Source organism: Zootoca vivipara, chromosome Z2 (genome assembly GCF_965207765.1).
Source record: "Zootoca vivipara chromosome Z2, rZooViv2.hap1.1, whole genome shotgun sequence".
Lineage (NCBI taxonomy): Eukaryota > Metazoa > Chordata > Lepidosauria > Squamata > Lacertidae > Zootoca > Zootoca vivipara.
In genome coordinates this window covers 9,767,267-9,789,335 of record NC_142585.1, presented here as the reverse complement: position 1 = coordinate 9,789,335, position 22,069 = coordinate 9,767,267, and the positions used below count along the sequence as shown (strand labels likewise).

General features: G+C 46.2%; 1 protein-coding gene across 2 annotated transcripts in view; it reads left to right on the top strand.

Moving 5' to 3' along the window:
- Window positions 1-1,966: 1,966 nt before the first annotated feature.
- CD99L2 (CD99 molecule like 2) overlaps window positions 1,967-22,069 on the top strand; it is a 56,073-nt gene continuing 35,970 nt past the window's right edge. For both annotated transcript variants that reach the window (XM_035113264.3, XM_035113263.3), the window contains exon 1: window positions 1,967-2,255. In XM_035113264.3, coding sequence (XP_034969155.1) covers window positions 2,183-2,255 — 73 coding nt within the window. In that variant the 5' untranslated portion in view covers window positions 1,967-2,182. The remainder of the gene's footprint in view (window positions 2,256-22,069) is intronic.

The following is a 22,069-nucleotide window of genomic DNA, read 5'->3' as shown; positions in this document are numbered from 1 at the left end:
CACCTTGAGTTTATTGGTGGAATGGTGTGATATAAATGTGGTAATGTATAAAAAATAGGCACCTAATTCAGGCATGCCAACTCTACATGGCTGAGGTCTCTACAGCCCCTCTCCATGTCCACTGGGACAGGGCTCAGCCCCCCAATTGTGAGGGGACAGAGGAGGCATGGTGGTATGTTGCCCTGGGCTGCGCAGCATTGGGAAATGCCCTGCAGACCAGCACGGCTTGGCACACAAGTGTTGCATTGGGAGGGTGCCTGGTCAGCCTCTCCCAAATGCAACAGTAATCACGGACGCAATGTGTGTCACATGCGTGATATCAGACCACCACCACCCCCAATGTTGGGCACATCTCAGCACCTATGGCCTCACTGGTCTCAAAAAAAGGCTGCACCTATCACTCCCTTTGAGAAATAAGAAGGCAAACCCTCAAGATTTGCATAATTTTATTATTTATTATTTTAAAAAGAAAAGCTGAATGTAGGTTGGGAAGGTGCATGGAAAAATAGGGGAGAGAGGGAAGGGGAAGGGGCATTCTGGAAGAGGGTGACTGAAATAGTGAACAGCAGCACTCCACTCTGCAATATTTTGTTGCAGAGCCCCTTTGTTGTCCACTTGCTGGATGGGTGTATCTGACCATTTTGATTTTCCTGTCCCTCCCCCCAATCTTCAGTTCTTTACACCTTTTCACCAGTTTGTGATTTGAAAAAAAAAGTCCTAATGAAAAATTCATCCCCCTATTAGTGTGAATTCATACTAATACCACATTCTGTATGTGATTTTGCCTAATTTTTGCCTAGTGTACCCTCACATAATGCATTTTTGAATGCTATTTTCAGGTTTATATGCATTTTTACATTACTTGACTGGAGGACTGCCCTGCCCTATTTGCAGAAGGACGAATCTTGAAAGGGTGGGTGTGTTGCGGCTGGTGCATTGTTTTGGAAAGGGGAGATTAGGTAGGTTCGCCTTAAAATGTGGACTGAGTCAAATTTCTCCCTAGCCCTTTTCTTATGACCCTTTTCTAAGGGTGGTCCTTTTGTTTTATTTTTGGTCTTCTCCACTGTTATCCATTGCCATTATCAGACAGCGACAGGCAGCCCTGAGGTCTTTATTCCTCTGGCCTCTCTCTTATAATATTTCTCCAGTATTGTATTTACATGTTTTTGAAGAAGAAGAAGAAGAAGAAGAAGAAGAAGAAGAAGAAGAAGAAGAAGAAGAAGAAGAAGAAGAAGAAGAAGAAGAAGAAGAAGAAGAAGAAGAAGAAGAAGAAGAAGAAGAAGAAGAAGAAGACAAAGTTCACTGATGGAACTCAACAAGGATGCGCATTTGTTTCACTGCAGTAACAGGCTACTTGTCAGAAATCTCAGATCTTTGTCACATAGAAAACAGCTGTCCGGCTTCGGGGACTTGGGAGAAATGGATATGGCTCTCTTGGGCGAAATACAACGTGAGAAATTATCAGTGAGATAGTGGCGGAGTGCGGAGGAAGAACCTGTCCCTGGCCAGCAATCCACCCACCCACCCACCCGCCTGCACCCTGGAAATAGTGGCTCTCCGGCTTTGATCCTCCCCTCCAGCCCGGCATCAGGTTGGGGGGGGGGGGAGAGCGAAGGCGGGTGACCGGAGACGCCCCTTTTCGCGGCTGTCGGGTCCCTCAGGGTCAAGCCGCCGGCAACCAAACACCGCCGGCTCTTTCCGAAGCTTAGAGGTGGAAGTAAAATACGTAAAGAATTAGCGCTCTCTCTCTTTCTCGGTCTCTCAGTCCGCCGCCCTTCCACAGCCACCCGGGCCAAGGGAGGCTCCTGCGACGGTCTCTCTTTCTCCCACCACCCTTTTAACTCCGGCCTCCTCTTCCCTCCCCCCGCCCTACTCCCTCCCCCTCCCTGCCCCTCTCCACGCAGGGCCTGCCTTTTTGCGACTCGTGCGCCTCTGCCCTCGCCGCGTCCCGCCCCCTCTCCTCTCCACGCGTCCCCGGCGCGCTCCTCCCCTCCGCGCCGCCGCCTCCTCTGCTCCTGCCGGCGCCTCTCGTCCCTATCTTTCGCGGAGGCTGCAACAACCGACCGACCGCCTGCCCAAGGAAGCCGCCGCCGCCTGAAAGCGGGCACCTGCACCACGTCGACCCGGGAGCTCCCTCTCCGCACCGTGCGCCCTAGCCGCGCGCTCCTGCCTCCTAGCCGAAATGACCGCGAAGCTTGGGCGCCCCCGCCTCCTCCTCCTCGCCGCTGTCGCCTTGGCTGCCCTGAGCGGGAGAGGTAAGCAGGATTGGGCTCCCGGTAGGGTAATCAACCAGCCCATCCCGCCCGCGTTGCGCTTTCCAAGTATACTGGGGAGAGGATCCCCCCTGGCCATCGAAGCTCTTCTCTCCCCTTTCCTCTCCGGCTTGCCTGAACTATTACTGTAGACCGGTCGCCTCGGCGCTCCTTTTGTGTCCGTTGCTCCTGCCTGCTGCTCCTACTTATTCTTCTTCTCACGTCCCGCGGCTTGGGAGACATACGGCAGGAGATGGGGGGCTCCGTGCCATGCTTGTCTGGGTTGGGCTGTCTGCATCGTTGCGCATGATCTCTCTGCCCCCCTCCCGGTGGCTGGATGCAGCCAGGCCTCACTGATGCTGATGAGTCCCTCCCTCACCTCCGCTCTGTACATACACACGAATAATAATAACAATAATAATAATATGTAATTAAATTCTATAAATAAAAGATCAGGTGAGACAAAACGCATTTGGCTGGAGAAGCGGCTGCGGGCCTGCCTAACCATCGGCGCAGACCCGCCCCTCTCCCCTAACCTCTATTGTGGCTAGCGGCGTGCTCTGCCTGGGCTGCATAAAGAGCTGGCGGGGCTGGGGCTGGGGGAGGACTGCAGATCACACCAGCTTTCCAAGCAAGGGCGAGATTTGGCTCTTCGAAGCCTCCGGGGGAAGGGCCCCGCTAATCCTCCAGGTGATGGGTGGGTGGGCGTGACAAATCAATTCAAACTGCTTTGGACTGAAACGTACCCAAACGGAGAGCAGGAGCTGCAGCCGCCTCAGCCTTTTGTAGCCTCCTTTCGTTTATCTTTGCAGCCCTGTCGCTCCTGTGGGACACATTCACCTTCCACTACTATCATTGCTCTTTCTTTTTTCTTTTTAAACAGCAGGGGATAATTTCTGATAAATGATCACAGTGCACCCAACCTGTCTTTCCGGCATCCTCGGAGGAGGAGGGGTGGTCGGGAAGCCCCCCCAAATAGCACCTCATACCGCAGGAAATCTTTCCCTTACTGGAGAACAATAGATCCACCATGAGCCCAGCAGCCCCTTCCCTACTAGACTGGGATTCCTCCTGCGTGGGAAAGTGCCTGCTTTCATACTCCCCCTTCCCTTGAAGGGAAAATATGCTTGAGAATAAATATATTTTCAAATCTTGATTTAATTTCCACTTCGTGAGCCACTTAGAGGAGGCTTCCTCCATGCTGACCTGCTTTTCTCTTAAGTATTCCTCCTCTTAAGACACTGCATGTACAATATCTCATGTTTCTGTAAGCATTAGAGAGGTAAAAACACAGGTATATTATCCCCCTCCCCGCTGAATTAAATAATAGGTAGTTTTGTCAACTACCTCTATGTCAACTGACTTCATCAGAGAAATGCCAATACAGTGCAATGCCCTCCAGTATGCCATACAGGTCCACTTCAGATCAAGGATCTTCTGCAGATTTACCTAGGACTAAACATCATGGTCGGGCTTGCTTCTGAGTAAAAAACGTGTCAGATTGAGCTGTAATTTGAGAGCAGAAGTTGTCCCAAGTTTTTGTGTTGTGCCCAAATAGCACCAATGGGACAAGGGATAAGGGTTATTAGTAGAAACTGTTTGGAAGAACTCTCTGCAGGTAATAATTGGTTGTCAGCTAGCATGTAATGTCACAATTTGCTTTAATTTTTTGTTTTTTTAAACTGCTTCAGCATGAGCTTATGAATAGAAGGTGTGTTATGTTTCACATATTTTGGTGTATATGTAAAATGGTTCATCAGTGTAAAGTGCTTCACAACTGGAACCACTCTTAGGCCTTGAAATAGTCCTGTGGGTCCATTTGGTAGAGAACTGGCAGCTACATCATCATCATTAATTTATGACCCGTCCATTATCTAATGTCCATGGACGGGCTGTCACAATCAAAACACAGTGTCAAAAAAAGTTTGAAACAACTTACAATCACAGAAATAAGGTGGGTCCCAAAAATACACATCTCAAGTGTCAAAAAGCCAAGAGTCTAGAGGTGTGTCTTCAGCATATGATAAAAACTGTACAGTGAAGGTGCCAGGTGGACCACTCTGGGGTGGGAGGTCTACAACAAAGGAGCTACTACAGAGAATGCCATCTCCTAGGTGAACAGCCCCCCTAAGTTTCAGAAGGTGGTAGAACCAAAAGGGTCATCCTCTGCTGATCTTAACACCTGAGAGGATCTGTAAGGAAGGGGAATATTTCAGGTGTTTGAGGCCGGAAATGTTTAGAGCTTAAAACCAGTTGCTTGTGTTTCTGAATCTCTACCATAATGATTGATGTGGAAACTTGCAGAACATGCCCAGCGTTTGAGATACACAACAGTTGGATTAGACCAAGGGTGGCTGTCGTGTGGCACTCCAGATGTTGGTGGACTACATCTCAGTCGTAGAGCACCTGCTTTGCATGTAGAATGTCCCAAGGCTCAACCCCCAACATTTCAAGTTACGGTTGGGGGAGGCTCCCTGTCTGAAATGGTTAGACACCACTGAGCAAGATGGGCAGTGAATGGTCTTACTTAGGCAACTAGCTATGTTCTAGCAGTGCCCATTATTCCTCACCATTGGGCATGTGAGCAGGGGTTAATGGAAGCTGAGAGTTCAACCACATTTGGAAGGCGGCAGGTTCCTCATCTAGCTCCACCTAGTTTGGTATTTTCCCCTCGGTAGTAGCCAGCCAGGTATCTCTCAGAGCTAAAAGAAAAAAGACTTTGAAGCTGATGGCCTCAACAGTGGGGGGAACAGGCTTGGGAAAGTGGAAACAGGCTTGGGAAAGTTCTAATTAGCCTCTTGCCCATGAATTTGTCTAAGACTGGGAACCTGTGATCCACAGCCAGCATGGCCAGTATGTAGGGATGATGGGAACTGCAGTCCAGCAACATCTGGAGGGCACCAAACTCCTCATTCTAGGTCTGCTATCTAAGCTAGTGTCGCTCAATTTCTCGTGTGCAGTAGTAATGTGGAATCTGTGGTCCTCCTGTTGTCCTTGGGCCACAACTCTCATAATCTCTGACTTTTGGCCATGTTGCTGTGGGGCTGAGCCCAGCCACATCTGAAGGGCTTCACAACTGTGACATACAAGTCAACTTTGTGTTGTAAAAAAGAACCATTTTCTTCCTTGCCAGTCTGTTTTGCTGGGTGGACCCAAGTTTTGTTATCATGATATAGAAGATGAACACTTTCTCCCTCCACCATTCATAATTTCATAAACCTCTGTTGTGTTCTTGTCCACCCCCAGCCCTGATGCTCTAGCCTTTCTTCATAAGAAACAGATTCTTGATTAAGAGCTTAAAAGCGGGGACTTGGAAACCTCTTGAACAGCCCTGCTGGGTGTGCAAGTTTGAGAGATAGGGAAGCGAAGATGGTCTACAGAGCTAGTTCACTGCACGGCTTTCTAAAGTTTCTTCAACCTTCAAACCATAGAAAAGCTCTGAAGGTTACTCCACCCAGGTAATTCTTGCTTTGTAAGAGGTTAAGAGACCGTCTCTTTACAGCAGGTAGAATATTTGGGTGATGAGGAATGGGTATTAAACATTGCAGAAGAACTGTTTTTTAATTGCACCTCTTAATGGGCAACAGAGTAGTAGAACTGGCCTTTGACATCCAAATAATTAGTTGCATTTCCTTTTCTTAATTAATACTTTGCTAAATTATTTCTAGTGCACAGCACAGGCAGCATCTGAAAATCGGAATCAAACTTTGTGTGGGTCATTTTTTTGTTTTTTAAAAAATCCCCTTATTCATCTCTGTCCTTCTGCCAGCTCCAAAGCTGCATTGCCTACCTAAGCTAGTTCTTTTTAAAACTGGCTTTTGTTTTAAAAGTACACAAAAAGCAAGGGGAAAGCTGACTGTGTAGACCAAGTGGTAGTAAACAAAGGAGAACAATAGGGAGAATCAGTGAACTCCCCGAAATGGGTTTTCATGGCAAATTAGGAGAGAGTTCACTAAACAGAATGAAATGGGCAGGCACGGAATTCCTTGCACAGATAGATGCTCAATTCGGCTGAGGAGCCCAGTGGAATAAGGCATGATAAGTTACTCTGGATATGTTAAATATACAGGTACACCTGTGTTTCCCCTCCAGCCTAATTCTGTCTCGGTAAGCTTGCAAACAATTCCACAAGCAGTTTTTCTTCTACTGCAATACAAATGCAAAAAACAACCTCAAGATATGCTGCCAACCCACATATAAGCAACAAAAGGTGTTGTGGCACATCAGAAGCCTGAAATAAACAGAGGTGCGAGTCTTCAAATTTATGAAAACATTGGTCTGGATGCCTGGAAGCATATTGTATCTTGCAAGTAGGAGACTAGGTATATTGGGGTTGGCGCCAAAGGTTGGCATATGCTGAAGCCCCACGCCCCTACATGGGGCCACTGGTAAGAGCACTGCTGGATTTCTCATTACTTCAAGAATTCATATACGGCTTAATTACAGTAATGCTTGATCAGTGCGTGGAACTGAATATGGTGAAAATAAAAATGAGTTAAAACTATACAATCAGAATTCTGTTAACATTCCTGCTGGAATTAAAAAAAAATGCATTCAGTAGGCACCTGAAGTTCAACAGGGAGCGGGCCCATCTGACCTCAAGTGGAAGGTCGTGCTATCAAATTGGGGTCACAGTATAGAGCACATGGTTCATATGACTGGCTATTGGCATCCGTGCACCCAAACCATAGGGGAGCCCTAGCAGCGACTCCTCCAAAGACCTCAGTGATCAGGCAGTCCCTGAGTTATCCTGAACCCAAGTTGTTAAATGACATAAATTAACACAATAGCCTTGAACCTCGCCCAGTAGTATATGGGGAGCCATTGAAAGTGTTTGAGAACTGGAGTTAACGTGTTGGCAATAGTCTGCCCCATCGACAGCCTAGACGGAGTGTTTTTCACCAGCTGGAGTTTCCAGACAAAAAGACCAAAGGTGGTCCCACATAGAATGCAAAGCAATGTTACTTCTTCTACACTGCTGTTCTTCAACTTCGGTTTCATATATAATGTTGGGCTATAACTCCCATCATCCTTGACCATCAGTTAAACCAGTTGTGGATGGTGGGAGTTGTAGTCCTCGTTAGGGGATCAAACTATGACTCCACCATTGCAACCTGCTTGGTCACCTGCTTCTTGCTCTATCATAGAGAATAGTGGTGTTGAGAAGGAGGAACAGGAGGTGCCCCTGCCTGCTTGCTCATTGGGTTTCTGTCCTGCAAACAAACAGGTAGAAACAGTGATGATGAAGAGGAACCGGAGCCAGTGACAACAGCTGGAGCCTGTAGCCAGCTGTCAGAGGGTCATGGTGGCTACTCTAGAGTAACTCCGCTTGAGTCCAGTTTGTCTTTAAAGATGTTTATTGTGCAAGCTATTTACAGTCTAGAGACAGCTTAAAACATGATCCCTCATCCCGAATCAGAATCCGGCAATGGCGTACGTCTGTTCCTATGCCAGCAAAGTAGTCGGGACACCCCAAAACGCCTCCCCCTTGACCTGCGTCGCGGTGCTCTCCTTAACTCTTGCGCCGGAAGGAGCGATGCCCTCTCAGTCTCCTCCCCGAGCAGTCGGTGACAGGGCTCTCCCAACATCCCTGAGCTCCTGCCCGCATCTCTCCGCTCCCGAGCTTTCCCATTGTTCCTCACTCTGATTTCTCTCTCCCTCCGAGTCTCTTCCCCCCCCCCCCCGGCTGCTTCAGACCCACTGCTGCTCTCTGTGCTTGGCGAGGTGGACGTCAGGATGATGCGGGCTGCCTGCCTGTAGGGAGTCACCCTTACACCGGCAATGGGTTATTTACAAACTAGGTTACATTTCCCTTCCGAGTCAGCTATTCTCACCCCAGCTGGCCTGAAAGCGGAAGTTGGCTGAGCCTGCTTCTGTCTGTACACCATTTGTTGTTTAGTCGTTTAGTCGTGTCCGACTCTTCGTGACCCCATGTCTGTACACCATAGACCTACTTTTTACCCGACTGCTACAGGATATCTTAGTAAGAGCCTTTTTGAGTCTTTGGGTGTTTCCTGTTTCCTTTCATACCGGTAGCTCAATTCATAGTACTGGTCTGAACGATTTAAAGGCATATATTGTCTGGGATCAGGATATCTAAAGGGCCTTTGCCTCCCATGGGGGACCTACCTGCTCACTTCGGCCCTCAGTGTTGGACAAGCTTTGAGGTGCAGTGACTTTGTGCCCAAGTCAGGGACTTCTCAGTGGTGGCTCCCAGGTTGTGGACTTCTCTGGCCTGGAAGGTTCTCTTAGACCAGTGATAGGGAACCTTATTTATTTATTTACCTATCATTTATATGTTCCTGTGCAACACCTTAAGTGATTTATCAATAAAAATACCAACAATTAAAACAGTTTCATAGATTAAAACAAAATAATTTCATATACAGTCATATTTTGGTTTTCGAACAGAATGTGTTCTGGAAACGTTCAGAAACCAAGGCACGGCTTCCAATTTGCTCCCGATTGCGCAGGTGCGCTGGAAACAATAGCGGAAGCCGCATCAGACTTTGGCTTCCAAAATAATGTTTGAAAACCAGAACATTCACTTCCGGGTTTCGATCGTTCAGGTTCTGAAACTTACAAGTACCAAGGCGTTCCACATCCAAGGTATGACTGTATTTTTTTAAAAAAAATTAAAACAATTTCACATATGAAAGGAAATTCAGTCATAGGGCCATATTTCCTTTGGGGGGGACCCACATGCCTCTACTAGGTGAGTGGGGTTCATGTATGTGGACAGAATGGAAGGATAACAACATTTTAATTATTATATAAAAAAGAAGACTTCAAGCAAACCACCCTGAAAAGTATCGTAGAGTTGGAAAGGGATTCCAGGGGTCATCTTGTCCAACCTCCTGCAATGCAGGAATATAAAGTTAAAGAAAAAGTACAAATATATTGAGGACCACACAAGGCACGCTAAAAGCCAAGGTAAAAGCTATGGCAGAACAATAATTTTAAAAGGCTTTTATGTCTTTCTTGAAGGCAACAGTTGAGTCAGACAACAGTGAGGGGGGCATTCTACGGTACCCCAGAGAAGGCTCTGCTTTTGAGTGAAGCAATCTGGCATCCAAAATGCTTGCTGATAAAGCAGTATTAATTGTAGCCCCATAAGACTCCTCTTGAAAAGCTTATTTGGCGTTTGAAACTAGATTGGGATGCTCAGTTTGTCATGGTCTTTATTTGTTTATTTGTTTCCATGCCAGGTGGACTGTTCTTTGGCCATCTACAGCCACTTTGGTCATCTACAGCCACTGCTGGCATGGAGCTAGGAGGGCCTGCCCAACTCAGCCTCCAACCATTCAAACCCTGGCAAATAACTCATTGGAAATGCACATTGTGTGGGAAAGGAGGAGTGTCAACTCCAGGTTTCCCCTCACAATGTGGGAATGGGTAGCATTTAGGAATAATTGGATTGGAGGGAGACGAGTGTCGTCATCCCACCCTCACCCTCCAAAATCAGAAGAAGCTTTTTGCTGTCGTCTGTCTCGGGAGTAAATGGTGGAATGTGCCTTTTCGGAGAGGGGGGTGAAGTCAAACTGTTGGAAGGTTGCAGAGAAAAGCCACTTCTAGACACGGGGAGGCTTCTGGAGAGAATTTGTGGGGGTAGGAAGGGTCAAGTTCTCCCTCTCCTTCCCCTAACCTGAAAATGACAGGCACACATGCATGTACCAACACACAAAGGGAAGAGCAATTGATTGGTTAAACTGCTCTGGAACTGATAGCTCTGTGAGTGAGGGGAATAGGGGTCTCCTAGGAACTCTCAACACCTTTAACAGCCCCCCAGATTCTTTGGGGAGGGGGTGCATCGTGACTGTTGAAAGTGGTATGATGCCTTCAGTGTGAGGTTCCAGTCTGGGTTGCAACACAATTTTTTTTAAAAACTGTTTAAAATATCGATGCAGTTTCAAAACACATAAAAGCTATTCCACCCCTGACCATTGACCAAGCTGGTGGGGGCTGGTAGAAGTTGCAGTCCAACAGCAACTAGAGGAATTTTGCCTTTGTATCCAAGGCAAGCAAATTCCAGCGTAGCATCCCAGATTACTGATCACGTAATTAATTTGAATTAATTAATGTCACCTGGCTCTTGCGCTAGCCCCAAGGAATGTCTTTTACCTAGAGCTGCCACTCAATTAAAGATACCTTGGTTGATGAGTTATGTGAATTTCAGTTTTCTAATGTTATCAATTCTGCATGAATTTCCATGCAATAGGAGAAAAAGTCTCGTTCTACCGGGGACGGGGGGCGGGACCACATACTTTATTTTTAGATTACAAATGTAGAAGTGCATCATCTTAAAAAGAGTCATTCCCTGTCAGTCTTCCAGAGGGTAAGAAATGCCTCTTTCCCTATGGCGTTTGCCACCACCTGCACTATTTGTAAGTTCAGCACTGACACAGAAGTTGGCTTTCTTTTGTCACAATGAGATTATTGTTTGTTTATTCAAGATTTTTTTTATTTTTTGTCTTTTGTGGACTGTGCTGAGCACACTGCCATTGGAAATGTGTAGAAAAAGTTATTTTTATTTCTGCATTGTGTATTTATTTTATTTTTATTATTATTCTTACTACTTGCAGCAGCACTACAACTACTGCCAGTAGTAGTACAACTACTACTACTACAAGTAGTAATGGAAGGGGTTGGATTAAACAGTGGCCTTCTGCTGGTCCAGCTCCGAGACTCGCCTCTTGCCTCCCAACATGTACTGTGGGACCTACTTTCACAGATTCACGTTCGATTTATACTTAATATGCCAATGAGGTAAGTTATTAATCCTTAAATGGAAATTCACAAAGCGATAAACATAGTGTTACCTTAGTATTACTACTAAAGGAAAACTGCTTCTTCTCATCCAAAAGGCTGAGAAGCTGCTGAAAACCGGTGATATCTCTCTCTCACAGTTGAGTTTCATTGAAATGTCTCAGAGGCATGTTTGCCTCCAGATTTTATTCCATTGGGGGGGGGGGTGATATTAGAAAGGCTAACTCTCAACTCATTTTGTACGACTAAACTGGTTTTTTTGTTTTTGCTTTTCTTCTGAGTGTCACAAGCCTTGCTCACAAAAATAGATGGTACCAAATGGCAGCTGGTGGGTGATTGCTTCATTTGCCGATTCTGGGTATTATTTACTGACTGAAATCCAAAACCGTGGTAATGTTAGTTGCTGAAATTGCACTTTTAAAGGTTGTGCCACAAGAGAGCTCAGTGAATTGTTTCTCATATCCTAATTCCACTGACTCTTGTGTTCTTAGTGAATAATGATTGCATTTGCCCTATATGCTCAGATTTGCTTTTTAGTTTGTGTTCTGGTGAGCTACAAGGGAAGAATTTTGCTATGAGCTGCATGTGTGTTGGTGTGTCATGGAGTAGATTTTGGTGTGTGGAGGAGGGAATTTTCGCTGCTTCTGCATTCTCCCCACTACAGCAGACAAACTCCTACAAAGCCACTCTATTCACTCCTAGAAGGTGTCCCTACCTGCTAAGAGAGCTCCATCACTAAAAGCATACCTATAGGAAGGTGGAGCTTATAGTTTGCCAGAAATATCTTTCTTACTGAAAAGTGCTCCTGCCTTTCTCCTGCTGCTTTGCAGTACTCATGGAAATTGATAAAATGAGAATAATTTCTAGCCTTGACGCCACATGCAGTGGCCAGAAGCAACAGGATTTTGACTTGGCAGCAGCAGTTTTGCCGTGACCCACCAGCATGGTCTTCCAACCCACATGTGTGTGTCCTGTGGTGAGTAACTCTGGTGGGGAACATGTAATGTTCTTTCTGAGGTAGGTCCCCCCCCCACACACACTCAGCTCTCCCTTGTGGCTCCTAGAAGCTGTCAGCATGTGACAGCAGCCAGGGAATGGTTTCAACTGGCTGGCTAAACCAGGTAGCCAATGGGTCTCAAACCCTCAGTGAGCTAGGAACTTTCCCTACATGTGAAGGCAGGCTGTGTGGCAGATTGAGTAGATAAGAACCTGCAGTGAGTCCAACAGTCAAGAAGGTGGTTTCTGCATGAGCTTTAGAGGGAAGCGAGGGGCAGATGGGGCTCGTCAGCTTGGGAAGGTAGCCCATCTAGAAGGAAAAACTGATCCTAAACTCTGCTGCCTTGTGGCTACACTCATTCATGAGAATGGAAGTACACACCAAGGAAAAATCTGTACCTGCTGCCAGTGACCAATGAGTAAACACTACTCAGACCTGGAGTGGGTTCCCTAAGATGGCTGAATGGCACCTTGTACGCCTTCTTCTGGCAACTCCTGCAGTCAAGCTGGTGCCAAACCTCCTGCTCTGCTTTCCTTTGTCGTCTGGGCAGTCCAGGACCTCCTTGCGCACTGCCCAGGCTTGCGCCCCAGAAGGGCCAGTGAGGTGCTGTCCACACAGGAATCAACAATATGGGACGCCACAGTTATGAGTTACCAGTCTCTGCAGCCACTTTGAATGCTCTGATTCTCCGGTGGTTTGGCTTCACCCTAAAAGGTGCACCGCATTGTCTCTTGAGACAAGACAAATGCCAACAACATGCCTTAGAATAAGTTGCTTTTTTAAAAAAAAAAACACCTGCTTTGGTGTCTCCCTTTCCAACTAAACAATTTTAATTGAGATTCAGTGAACAGCAAAATCCACTTCCTGTCTACTCAGAAGTTAACTCCCGTTTTGTTCGGTTTGGAGCTGTCTTTACAGATTTGTCACCTAAATGTTGGCATTGCAGGTCCTGCTTCGGAGTGGTCCTGAGGATGCTTACTCCAGAAATGACTAACCCAGGGCAAGTGGGTTTAGGGTTGCATCCTTAAAAATCTAGCCTCTGCTTCCGTTCTGTAAGGGCAGTGACAGCGTGCCCCACTTACTTTAACCCCTTAATGGTTATTCAGTCGGAGGGCAAAGGGGCGTGGGGTTGCCGCCATTGATTTTCTTTCTCTCTCTCTTTTTTTCTTTTTTTGAACAAAAACAGGACTTTATTCAGCCAATAAACACCAGACACTGCTTTTAAACTAACATAGTAGCTAAGACCTGGTGAAAAAAAACATACGAGTAAAATATTTCTATATACCAGGCATGTCCAACAGGTAGATCGTGATCTACTGGTAGATCACTGGACGTCTGTGGTAGATCACTGGCTCTCCCCAAATCCCCAAAGAAGCTCAGCAACTTTGGCTCCCTCTACATCTTTGCCCTGAAGCCCCCCAAACAGGGCTTTCCTTCCTAAAAAAAGCTCAACAACCTCGACCTGAAAAACTGCCAGTTTTTAACTCTGTGAGTAGATCACAGTCTCTTAGAAGTTGGCCACCCCTGCTATATACCAAAACAGAAAGTTAAAAGGGGAGGGGGGGCATGGTTAAAAGGAATGCAGCAGGAGCCTGCAATGTTTCCATTAATTTTCTTAAGGCAGCCATGTCCTTGCGACGCATAGCATTGGTCGATCTGTGGTAACCACACAGTGGAAGCCTAGGATTGGAGCTGTGCTTTTCATCTGGGCACTGCTCTGTCATATTTATAGTGGTAAATGACTATGGTGTCTCAAGACCCTTGAGTGTGTTCCAAGACGACAGTGAGAAGTGTTGTATTTATAGAATGCTTCACTTCTGACCTGGAGTGTGAATGTGTCTTGCTAGGGGGGAGCGTATTATGGATCAGCCTTCTGAAAGTCAGAATTAGGGTGGTTTGCAAATCCATAGAAGGCACCATACATCTTTTAACAATCGCTTCTCATACACCCTCCTATTACTCGTCTGTGATTGAGAATTTTAAAAAATGGCCAACATTTTAAACATTTTGTATACTTCCTTTCCTAATTGCCTGGAGGTGTTTGTAAATGCACTGCAGGTGAACACAGCTTTAAAATCGCATAAAGACCTAAATTAAATTTTTATTTGCTTTATTTTGGGCTGGTATCTGTTGCACAGCCTAGCCCACCTCTCACAATCTTGCTGTGAAGCCATATCGAATGGGAGGGGGAAGATTGGTCATGTATACTGCTCTGGGTTGCTTAGAGGAAGAGTAGGATGAAAAAAGTTAAAGAAACAAAGGAATTCTCTGGCAAAGCTACCTCAAAGGGTTGTCCTTATAATGGTGCCCCCAGTTCAAATGAAGCAGTGGAGCCCAATACTTGATTGCTCTAGGTGTGGGGCACTCAGATAAAATCTGAAGAACACCGGTATATTTCACACTTGTTTGTGCATTTTTTGATCACAGTGCTTAAAAATGGTATTTGGCTGGAGGTGGGGCATAGTATTGCTTTATAGCCTGAATGTGTTTTCTTTTTTTAAAAAAATGGATGTCATAATATATGCAATATTATTATCATTCTCCCCACTTTCTCCCCTATGATAATATGTATTGTATCTCTCTCTCTTGCTGTAAATAGGTGACAGGTGACTAATAAGTCTAATAAATGAGAGAGGAAAATGGATGAAAGGAATAATTCAGCATCCCAAGATAGCATTAAAAAAAGTTTCTAGTCCTTATGGCTGCAAAAGCAGACTATAAAACGTGTGGGCAGAATGTGGCAAAGTCTTAGTTGTGGGTTCTGAGGTTTTTCCAGCGCTCCCTGCCTTTCCAGAAGCAGATAACACGACTTGGAATAATGCCAATATGCAGGTGAGGCATGTTTGCAAAATTCATAGAGGCCCCGTGATTTTCAAAAGGACCTACAGCTCAGTGGTAAAGCACAACCTTGTCATGCACAACGTCCATGGCGTCCAATAAAAGGATTGCAGAGCTGGGAAGGACCTCTGCTGGAGACCTTAGACCGACCTCAGTTCTGAGGGCTGAATGCTTCCCTCCAAGCTTCTTCTTCTGACCCTCCGGGTTCTCCCCAAGATGTACCCTTGCTCCCTAGCCTGCACCCCTTGCTGCCCCTGGCTGGGATGTCTCCAGTGCTTGCTTGGATGGAGAATCACAAGTTGGGGGTGGGCGGTAGAAACTAGCCTGCTGCACAGAGGTAACATTTACATCAGCTGTTCCTCCCAGGTTTGACTCTGTCGCTGTCAACCGCTGGTATGTGGCCCTCAGAAGGTCATTCAAAAGGGAATGTGGCCCTCGGACTGAAAAAGTAAATGCCTTTACTAGACCAGCACCAGATTGAGGACAGTGTGGGCGGTTCCCATGTGCAGGACACTGAGCTGAGGGGGGTGCCAAATTGAGAAGGTCCATAATTGATAAGATCCACTTGGGGGCACCAAATTTTGGCATTGCACAGCGCCATGTTACAAAAGATTACCAGAGTTTGTCCCTGGCTAGATTTAATAACAGCTTCCAGCCATTGCAGGCAGTGCTGTCCCAGAATCCCATTCTTGCTTCCTAGAATTTGGTGGGTTGTCTTGATGAATAATTCAAGCAAACTTTGAAGAAGACCACAGCTGGAGAGTCCTTGCCAGCCAGAGTCAATAAAACAGAGCTGGGTTTTATTTAACACTAAGACTATATATTCTGCCCATCAATCAAGCCGCCAGAGTAGTTTGCTATTAATTTTTTTAAAAAACAAACAAACCCCACAACAAAAACAATTTGATGCATAATTAGGAGCTAAAAGCGTCAAATCTATAAACCAGCTTAAAAACAGACATACATGAAGCGGACCTTTTGAGAATCAGGGACGCTTGATTTTAGCCCCATTGATTGCAAAGGATCTGCTCTAACAGCAGAATCCTAACCATGGCTACACGGAAATAATTTTTTCTTATTCTTATACAAAAGGTTTATATCCTTCCCCATTTGGGTTACTCAGACCTGCTTGCAACAATAAAAATAACAGGTTACAGTATATATCTCTAGTAATACCTATTTAACGCACCGAGGCTCTTTGGGAGTTACAGAAAAAGTGAATTCAACATGTGAAGAAGGGCAGTGGAAGCGAGCACTTTGGTCTGACCGCCATTTCATCCACCTTCCAGCTTGTGGAAGAAATAAGTCCTGTATTTGTGGACAGGTGCCTGCCTGATCTTAGAAACTTGGAACGCAAAGGGAGCCTTCATGAATACAGGAAGGGGGGGGGAGGTCTGTAGCTCAATGGTAGAGGACTGGCTTTGCATGCAGAAGGCCCCTGGTTCAGTCCCTGGCATCTCCAGGTATCGCTGAGGAACATTCACTGTCCAGAACCTTGAAGAGCTAATTCCCGTTAATGTGTACCTGAAGAAAGTACCCAATGTTGCTTGGGAATTCCAAGGAACCCAAATGATCAGTGCAGTTTTGGAAATCCCTGGTTAAAACCAATGGATCTCTGAAAGGTTTCATCCGCCATCTTGATTCAAGATGGTGTCCAGAAAACCACAAGAAAGAAAACCTCGGTCTCAGGAACCATGATGCTGAGTTTGATTACAATATTTTAAGAGGTGTCCCAGATAGTAGACAAAGAGACAGCCCTCTTTCAAAATTTACACAGCCCTCTTTTCAAAATTTACAGTAGGTGCTGAGCTAGATAGACTCAGTATAAGTCTATCTGACTCTGTAATGCAGAGTCCAGCAAGCCTCCAGGGCTGTTGGGAGTTGTAGTCCAAAACTTCTGGAAGCCACCTGGTTAAAAGGCTGCAGTATACCCTGGAAGATTTGTATGTCCCTGAGCATATTCTTGTGACTAAGGGGTAGAGTTAGTGTGCTTGTTGCTCTCCTTCCCCCTCCACATGTTAACACCACTGTAACTGTAATGTTCAAAGAAGGCTTAAGTCTGGATCCTACCCATTCCATGAAATGAAATAAAACAGATCCAGAAATGTTAGACAGCCTGGAAAAATAAAAAAAGTATTTGCCTGACTGGGCACCAGGCGAGCATCTCCCTGGAAAGAGTGTTTCGAAGCTGGGAGGCCACCACTGAAAAGGCTCTCTCTCATATAACCTCCTGCTGTATCTCATGGGAATCTGGAGAAGAGCCTCTGATGATGACCTCAAAGTAGGGGCTGGCACAAGTGCAGGCAGCCAATCTCTCAGGTGCCAAGTTGCGAAGAGCTCTGACGATTAAGACTAGCACTTAGAACTGGGCTCAGCAGTGAACTGTTAGCTAGTGCCTTTGGTAAACTGCAGGTGTAGAATGATCAGAAGGTTCATTTCCAGTTAGTAGTCTAGCCAGGTGTATTCTGGATTAACTACGGTTTCTGAACCATCTTTAGGGTCAGCCCCAATCATAATGCACCATGGTTGCCTAACCTGTGCAAATAGTCCAGGAAAACTAGTTGGGACAGTATTAGGCAGATTGCTATGCAAATACAGAAAAAGCAAAATAGAGTGTCCCCAAATTATACAGAAACCACAGACCAAGTCAATGGGACCAGTAAACATTATAAGAGGTGATTGTTGTAATTGGTAGAAAAAACAATGCAATATATTGCAACAATAGTACACAAAAGTATGTAAGATTCTTATTATATGCAGAATAGGCTCGCAGAGTATCCAGAAAATGAGACTGAAAATGCAAATGTCTTTGTGAAGCAGAAGAAGAATGTACTACAAACGAGATCTCTTTGTTTCATTGTTTCCTCAAAACCCAATTTAGAAAGGAGGAATTTCTCATGGTTGGCAGCTGAAAACAGCCCACTTAGGTTTCTTCCAAAAACCACGCCCCCCCCCAAACATATTATTTGATGTGAATTGTCCAAAGTAACTTAACCAGCCGAATGTCCCCTAATGGGGCTGATTGTTCTCTGGAAATTTCAAAACGCAGAATTCAATTATTAGAATTAGAAAGTGTTGCAGGGCGGTTACTCTGCGTGCTCAAATAGCGCTATTTATTGCAAAGTTTGAATTTCAGTTGTGGAATGCTTGCAAACTCCTCCCCGCCCGCCCTAGTTTGTGTGGGAAGCAAAGAAATACTGAAAGAGTTGTTTTCCTAGATCAGTTCCAAGAGATTTCCTCTCTAAAGCACATTGTTAAAAAGGAACAACTGACACTATTGATCTCCAAAGCAGAGCAGAAAGAAGAAGCTATAACCTTGCAATTTTTGTTTTTTTAAAAAAGAAGTTTCCCCTCTGAGAAGATGTGAGACGGGTCGGCAAGGTTTACCTCGCCTGGGCCAGTTCACTCCAACGGACTGGGCTGGATTGTGAGTGTGCGTCCGCGATTTCCGACGTCTGTGTCTGCGCAGACGTGATTTCTGGCACAGCAGAAGCGAGTCCCTGGTGTAGCGCCAGTTTAGCACAGCACATGGGGACTCGCTGAGCGGGTGACTCAGTTCCGGGGCAGCTCATGAGCTGGTTAAACAACCCCTGTGGGCCACTTGTGGCCCATGGGCCTTAGGTTGCCTACCCCTGATGTGAGACATTCACCTGGCAGGTGACCTTTGGAAAGGGTTTGGTTTTCTTCTATCTAAAGCCTCCTAGGAGCAAGTCTGGTGCTTGATAAACTGGCCGACTGTAATATTTGCAGCAAGGAAAATGGAAGGGTTTGGGGCAGGAGGATCATTGCCTGCAAAATGCTTCCTAGAAACACCATTTTTATAGAACGAAAAGCAGCCTTAGGAGGTTGCAGTTTTAGACAGCAGGTGGGAACACCCTTCTAGGACCCTTCAGGTGAAGCACTCCACTCCTGTCCTCCATGCAACTTTGCAGGCCACCCAAGAAAGCACAACACCACCATAGCAAATCGGTGGACCCTTGTTAAATCCACTGGTGGGCAGCATGTAGTTTGTTCCTTTGAACTTACCTTTGTTCTGTCTCTTAGACCAGGGAGGCCCAGGGGCAAGTACAGCCCTCTAAAGAGTTCCCAGCAATCCATGCCATCTTTCCCCTGATCTTGTGACCTCCAGTGCTTTTGCCTGGCTGGAATAAAACCTCTTCGCTGCCCCTGGTGGAGAAATTGTGTGGCTTTAGCATGGCAGGAATGTCATCTACAGCTTCTTTGCCCACATTTTGCCTCTGCCTGCATGTGCCCCCCCCCCCAGAAGACTGTCAATGAGGGAATACGGCCCCTGGCTGAGAAAGGTTTCCCACTCCTGTCTTAGATTGGTTAGCTAGCAATAACTTGCAACTAGCAAGGAAGCACAGCAGAATGGTTATGTACTGCTGACTCCACCACTGTGGTTGGCTGGGGTTAAGTAAATCTAGCACAGGGGTAGTCAACCTTTTCATACCTACCGCCCACTAATGCATCTTTCTTGATGGTAAAATTTTCTCACCGCCCACCAGTGCTTGATGGAAGGAGGATTCAGCTTGTGCCGTAGAACCCCCTACTGCCCACCTAGAATCCTGAAACGCACACTAGTGGGTGGTAGGGACCAGGTTGACAACACCTGGTCTAGCATATCAGGGAGAAACGTTCTGTTGCAGCCCCTCTACCTGATGTATTAGTTTTCTGACTGCAGAGTGCACGCGCGAGCACACACACACACACGATGAGAGTTGTTACCCCTTGAAACTGCTTGAGAAGCATTCTAAAATGTGATCCTCCACCAACATTCTGAAGGTATAAAATTAGTTCTACCACTGCAGGATAGCTCACTTGGTAAAGCATGAGACTCTCAACCTCAGGGTCATGGGTTCGAGTCCCACATTGGGCAAAAGAGTCCTGCATTGCAGTGGTTTGCAATAGATTACGCTTGGGGTCTTTGCCAGCTCTACAATTCTGTGAGTCCGTTGCACTGCCATTACATTCTACTGTAGGTGTAGAGCAAGCCTTTAGAGATGACAGGTGCTGAATCCTAAATTCATGATGGGCTTTTTATAATAGAAAATTCCAAACCTGGATACCAGGAGTTTGATCTTGCTATGAGCTGGGTGCATGGGTGGGGTGACTGGTTTTGGGGCAGTCACTGCTCCTAAGCCTAACCTACCACACAGTGTTGTAAAGGAAGGGCAGAACCATGTATGGTACCTTGAGCTTGGAGAGAAAGGTGGGATAAATGCAACAAATAATGATATTAAAGATTGTGCTCAGGAGACCATCAGGTGGAGGGTTGCCAGGGAATCATGCTTCTTTCTGGTACTTGCAGATCCCTGGAAGAAAGATTCCTTTGAGGCAGCAAGAGTAGCAACTGCTATCTGGGGATGCCACTTCGGATTGATAACTGACCAGGTTAAAAAATGGTCTGGCTGACGTGGTTAAACTGTGGAACTCACTCCCACAAGACATAGTTTCATGAACTTCCAGTGTGCTGGTGCAGGACAGGAGGCATTGCTGCCCTGCCTTCACATTGCTGAATGCACCTGCTGAGCATCGGATTGGCTCCATACCATGCTGAGCTCCTTGCTCCTCACCTGTCTCAGGAACCAGTAGTGATGCTTGGCATGGGGAGGCAGGTGAGCAACACCTCTCCACCTGGGCTGCCCCACTGACTGCTACTGTGTAGTAGCCACCTACTTAGATGACTTTAAAAGAAGATTAGACAAAATGCATGGAGGGTAAAGCTATCGCTGGCTATTAGCCAGAATGGCTATGTTCTCTCTCCTCTGCTGGAGGCAGCATGCTTCCGAACAGGGCCGGCCCTACAGCAAGGCTGGGGGGCGCAGGGCGCCACGCTGCTAGGGGGCGCCACAATGCAGTGCCCGAGGCAGCCGCGCTGCACCCACCAGACAGCAGCGCCGGGAAATGGGGCAGGGGGGGCGCCGGAGGGATCTTCGCACCACGGCGCAAGATATGTTTAAGACGGTCCTACTTCCGAATGCCAGGTACTAGGGATCCCAGGTAGAGAAAGTGCTGTTGCTGTCATGTCCTGCTTGGGGGTGTCCCCATAAACATTTGTTTGGCCTCTGTGAGAACAAAATGCTTGATTAGATGTGCCTTTAGTCTGATCCATCAGGGCTCATCCATTCTCCTGTATCTTTGAACGCCAGTCTGCAGATATCAGTAGGCGACTGATCTACAGGCTGTTAAAAGTTTTCACCTGCTAATTTCTGACCCGTAAAGGTGGTCTCTCATCTGCTCTGATGCTTTTTACAGCAGCTTGATTTGAAGAATCTGCTGGGTTGTTCCTCCCCCGCTGCCCAACAGTTTGGAGAGGAAACATCACCACCTGCTAATGTCTGGACATTGAACAGCAGCCCAAAGCACAAAGTTGTCAGTCTCAGTCCCACCAAGTTGTGCAGTCTGCAAATTTAGACAGAGATCGCTGCTCACTTTGGACCGAAATACTTGCAAACAGAATTGTGTGGTGTAAGAGACTCCCCTCGCACATCAGTTGATTTTTACCTCCTGTGATTTTCATGCTTCACCCCACATTTCCAAATAGCAGGTTTCCACTGACATTTGCTCAAAGGAAGCCATGTGGGAGAAAAGATCTTCTCCAGCAAAAAGTTCATGTGTTGCTCAGTCCCCTGATCCATAATCTGCTCTATCTTCTGGCTGCAGATAAGGAATATTGTCAAGTCTAGGACTAATCTCAGTAGCCCCTTAAAACATCTACCGGTATGGCCCCTAACAAGTGCTTGACCTTGCCTGTTGCAGGTGTCAAACCTGGTAGCTACCAAAGAGTACCAACATGGTTTCTCAAGCTCTGCCAGCGCTAATGTTTATAGTGTTCAGATTTGGCACATGAGCCTCACTGCTTAGCTGTAATTACTTGTCTCGTAAGCACATGCCCTTCATGTTTGTTAATATCTCCAGAGGGTTCCAAATGGAGTGACACATATATTTTATTTTTCCCACACTAGAAATGAAACATTTATCTTTTGTGCGTTCCTAGTGAATGTGCTTATTTGCCAGCTCTTCACATTTATCACATAGTAGTAGTTCTTATGTTTTGAATGAGGCCTTCAAAGCTGAAACACTGTTCTGTTCCTTTGCAGATAGGAGGTGCAGGATTTGGAAGGGGAAATCTGGAACTTGCACTTTTTGCTTATAGGGGAAAACTTGCAGCCCTGTTGAAATGAATAATTATTCTCAACCACTGAAAGACTCC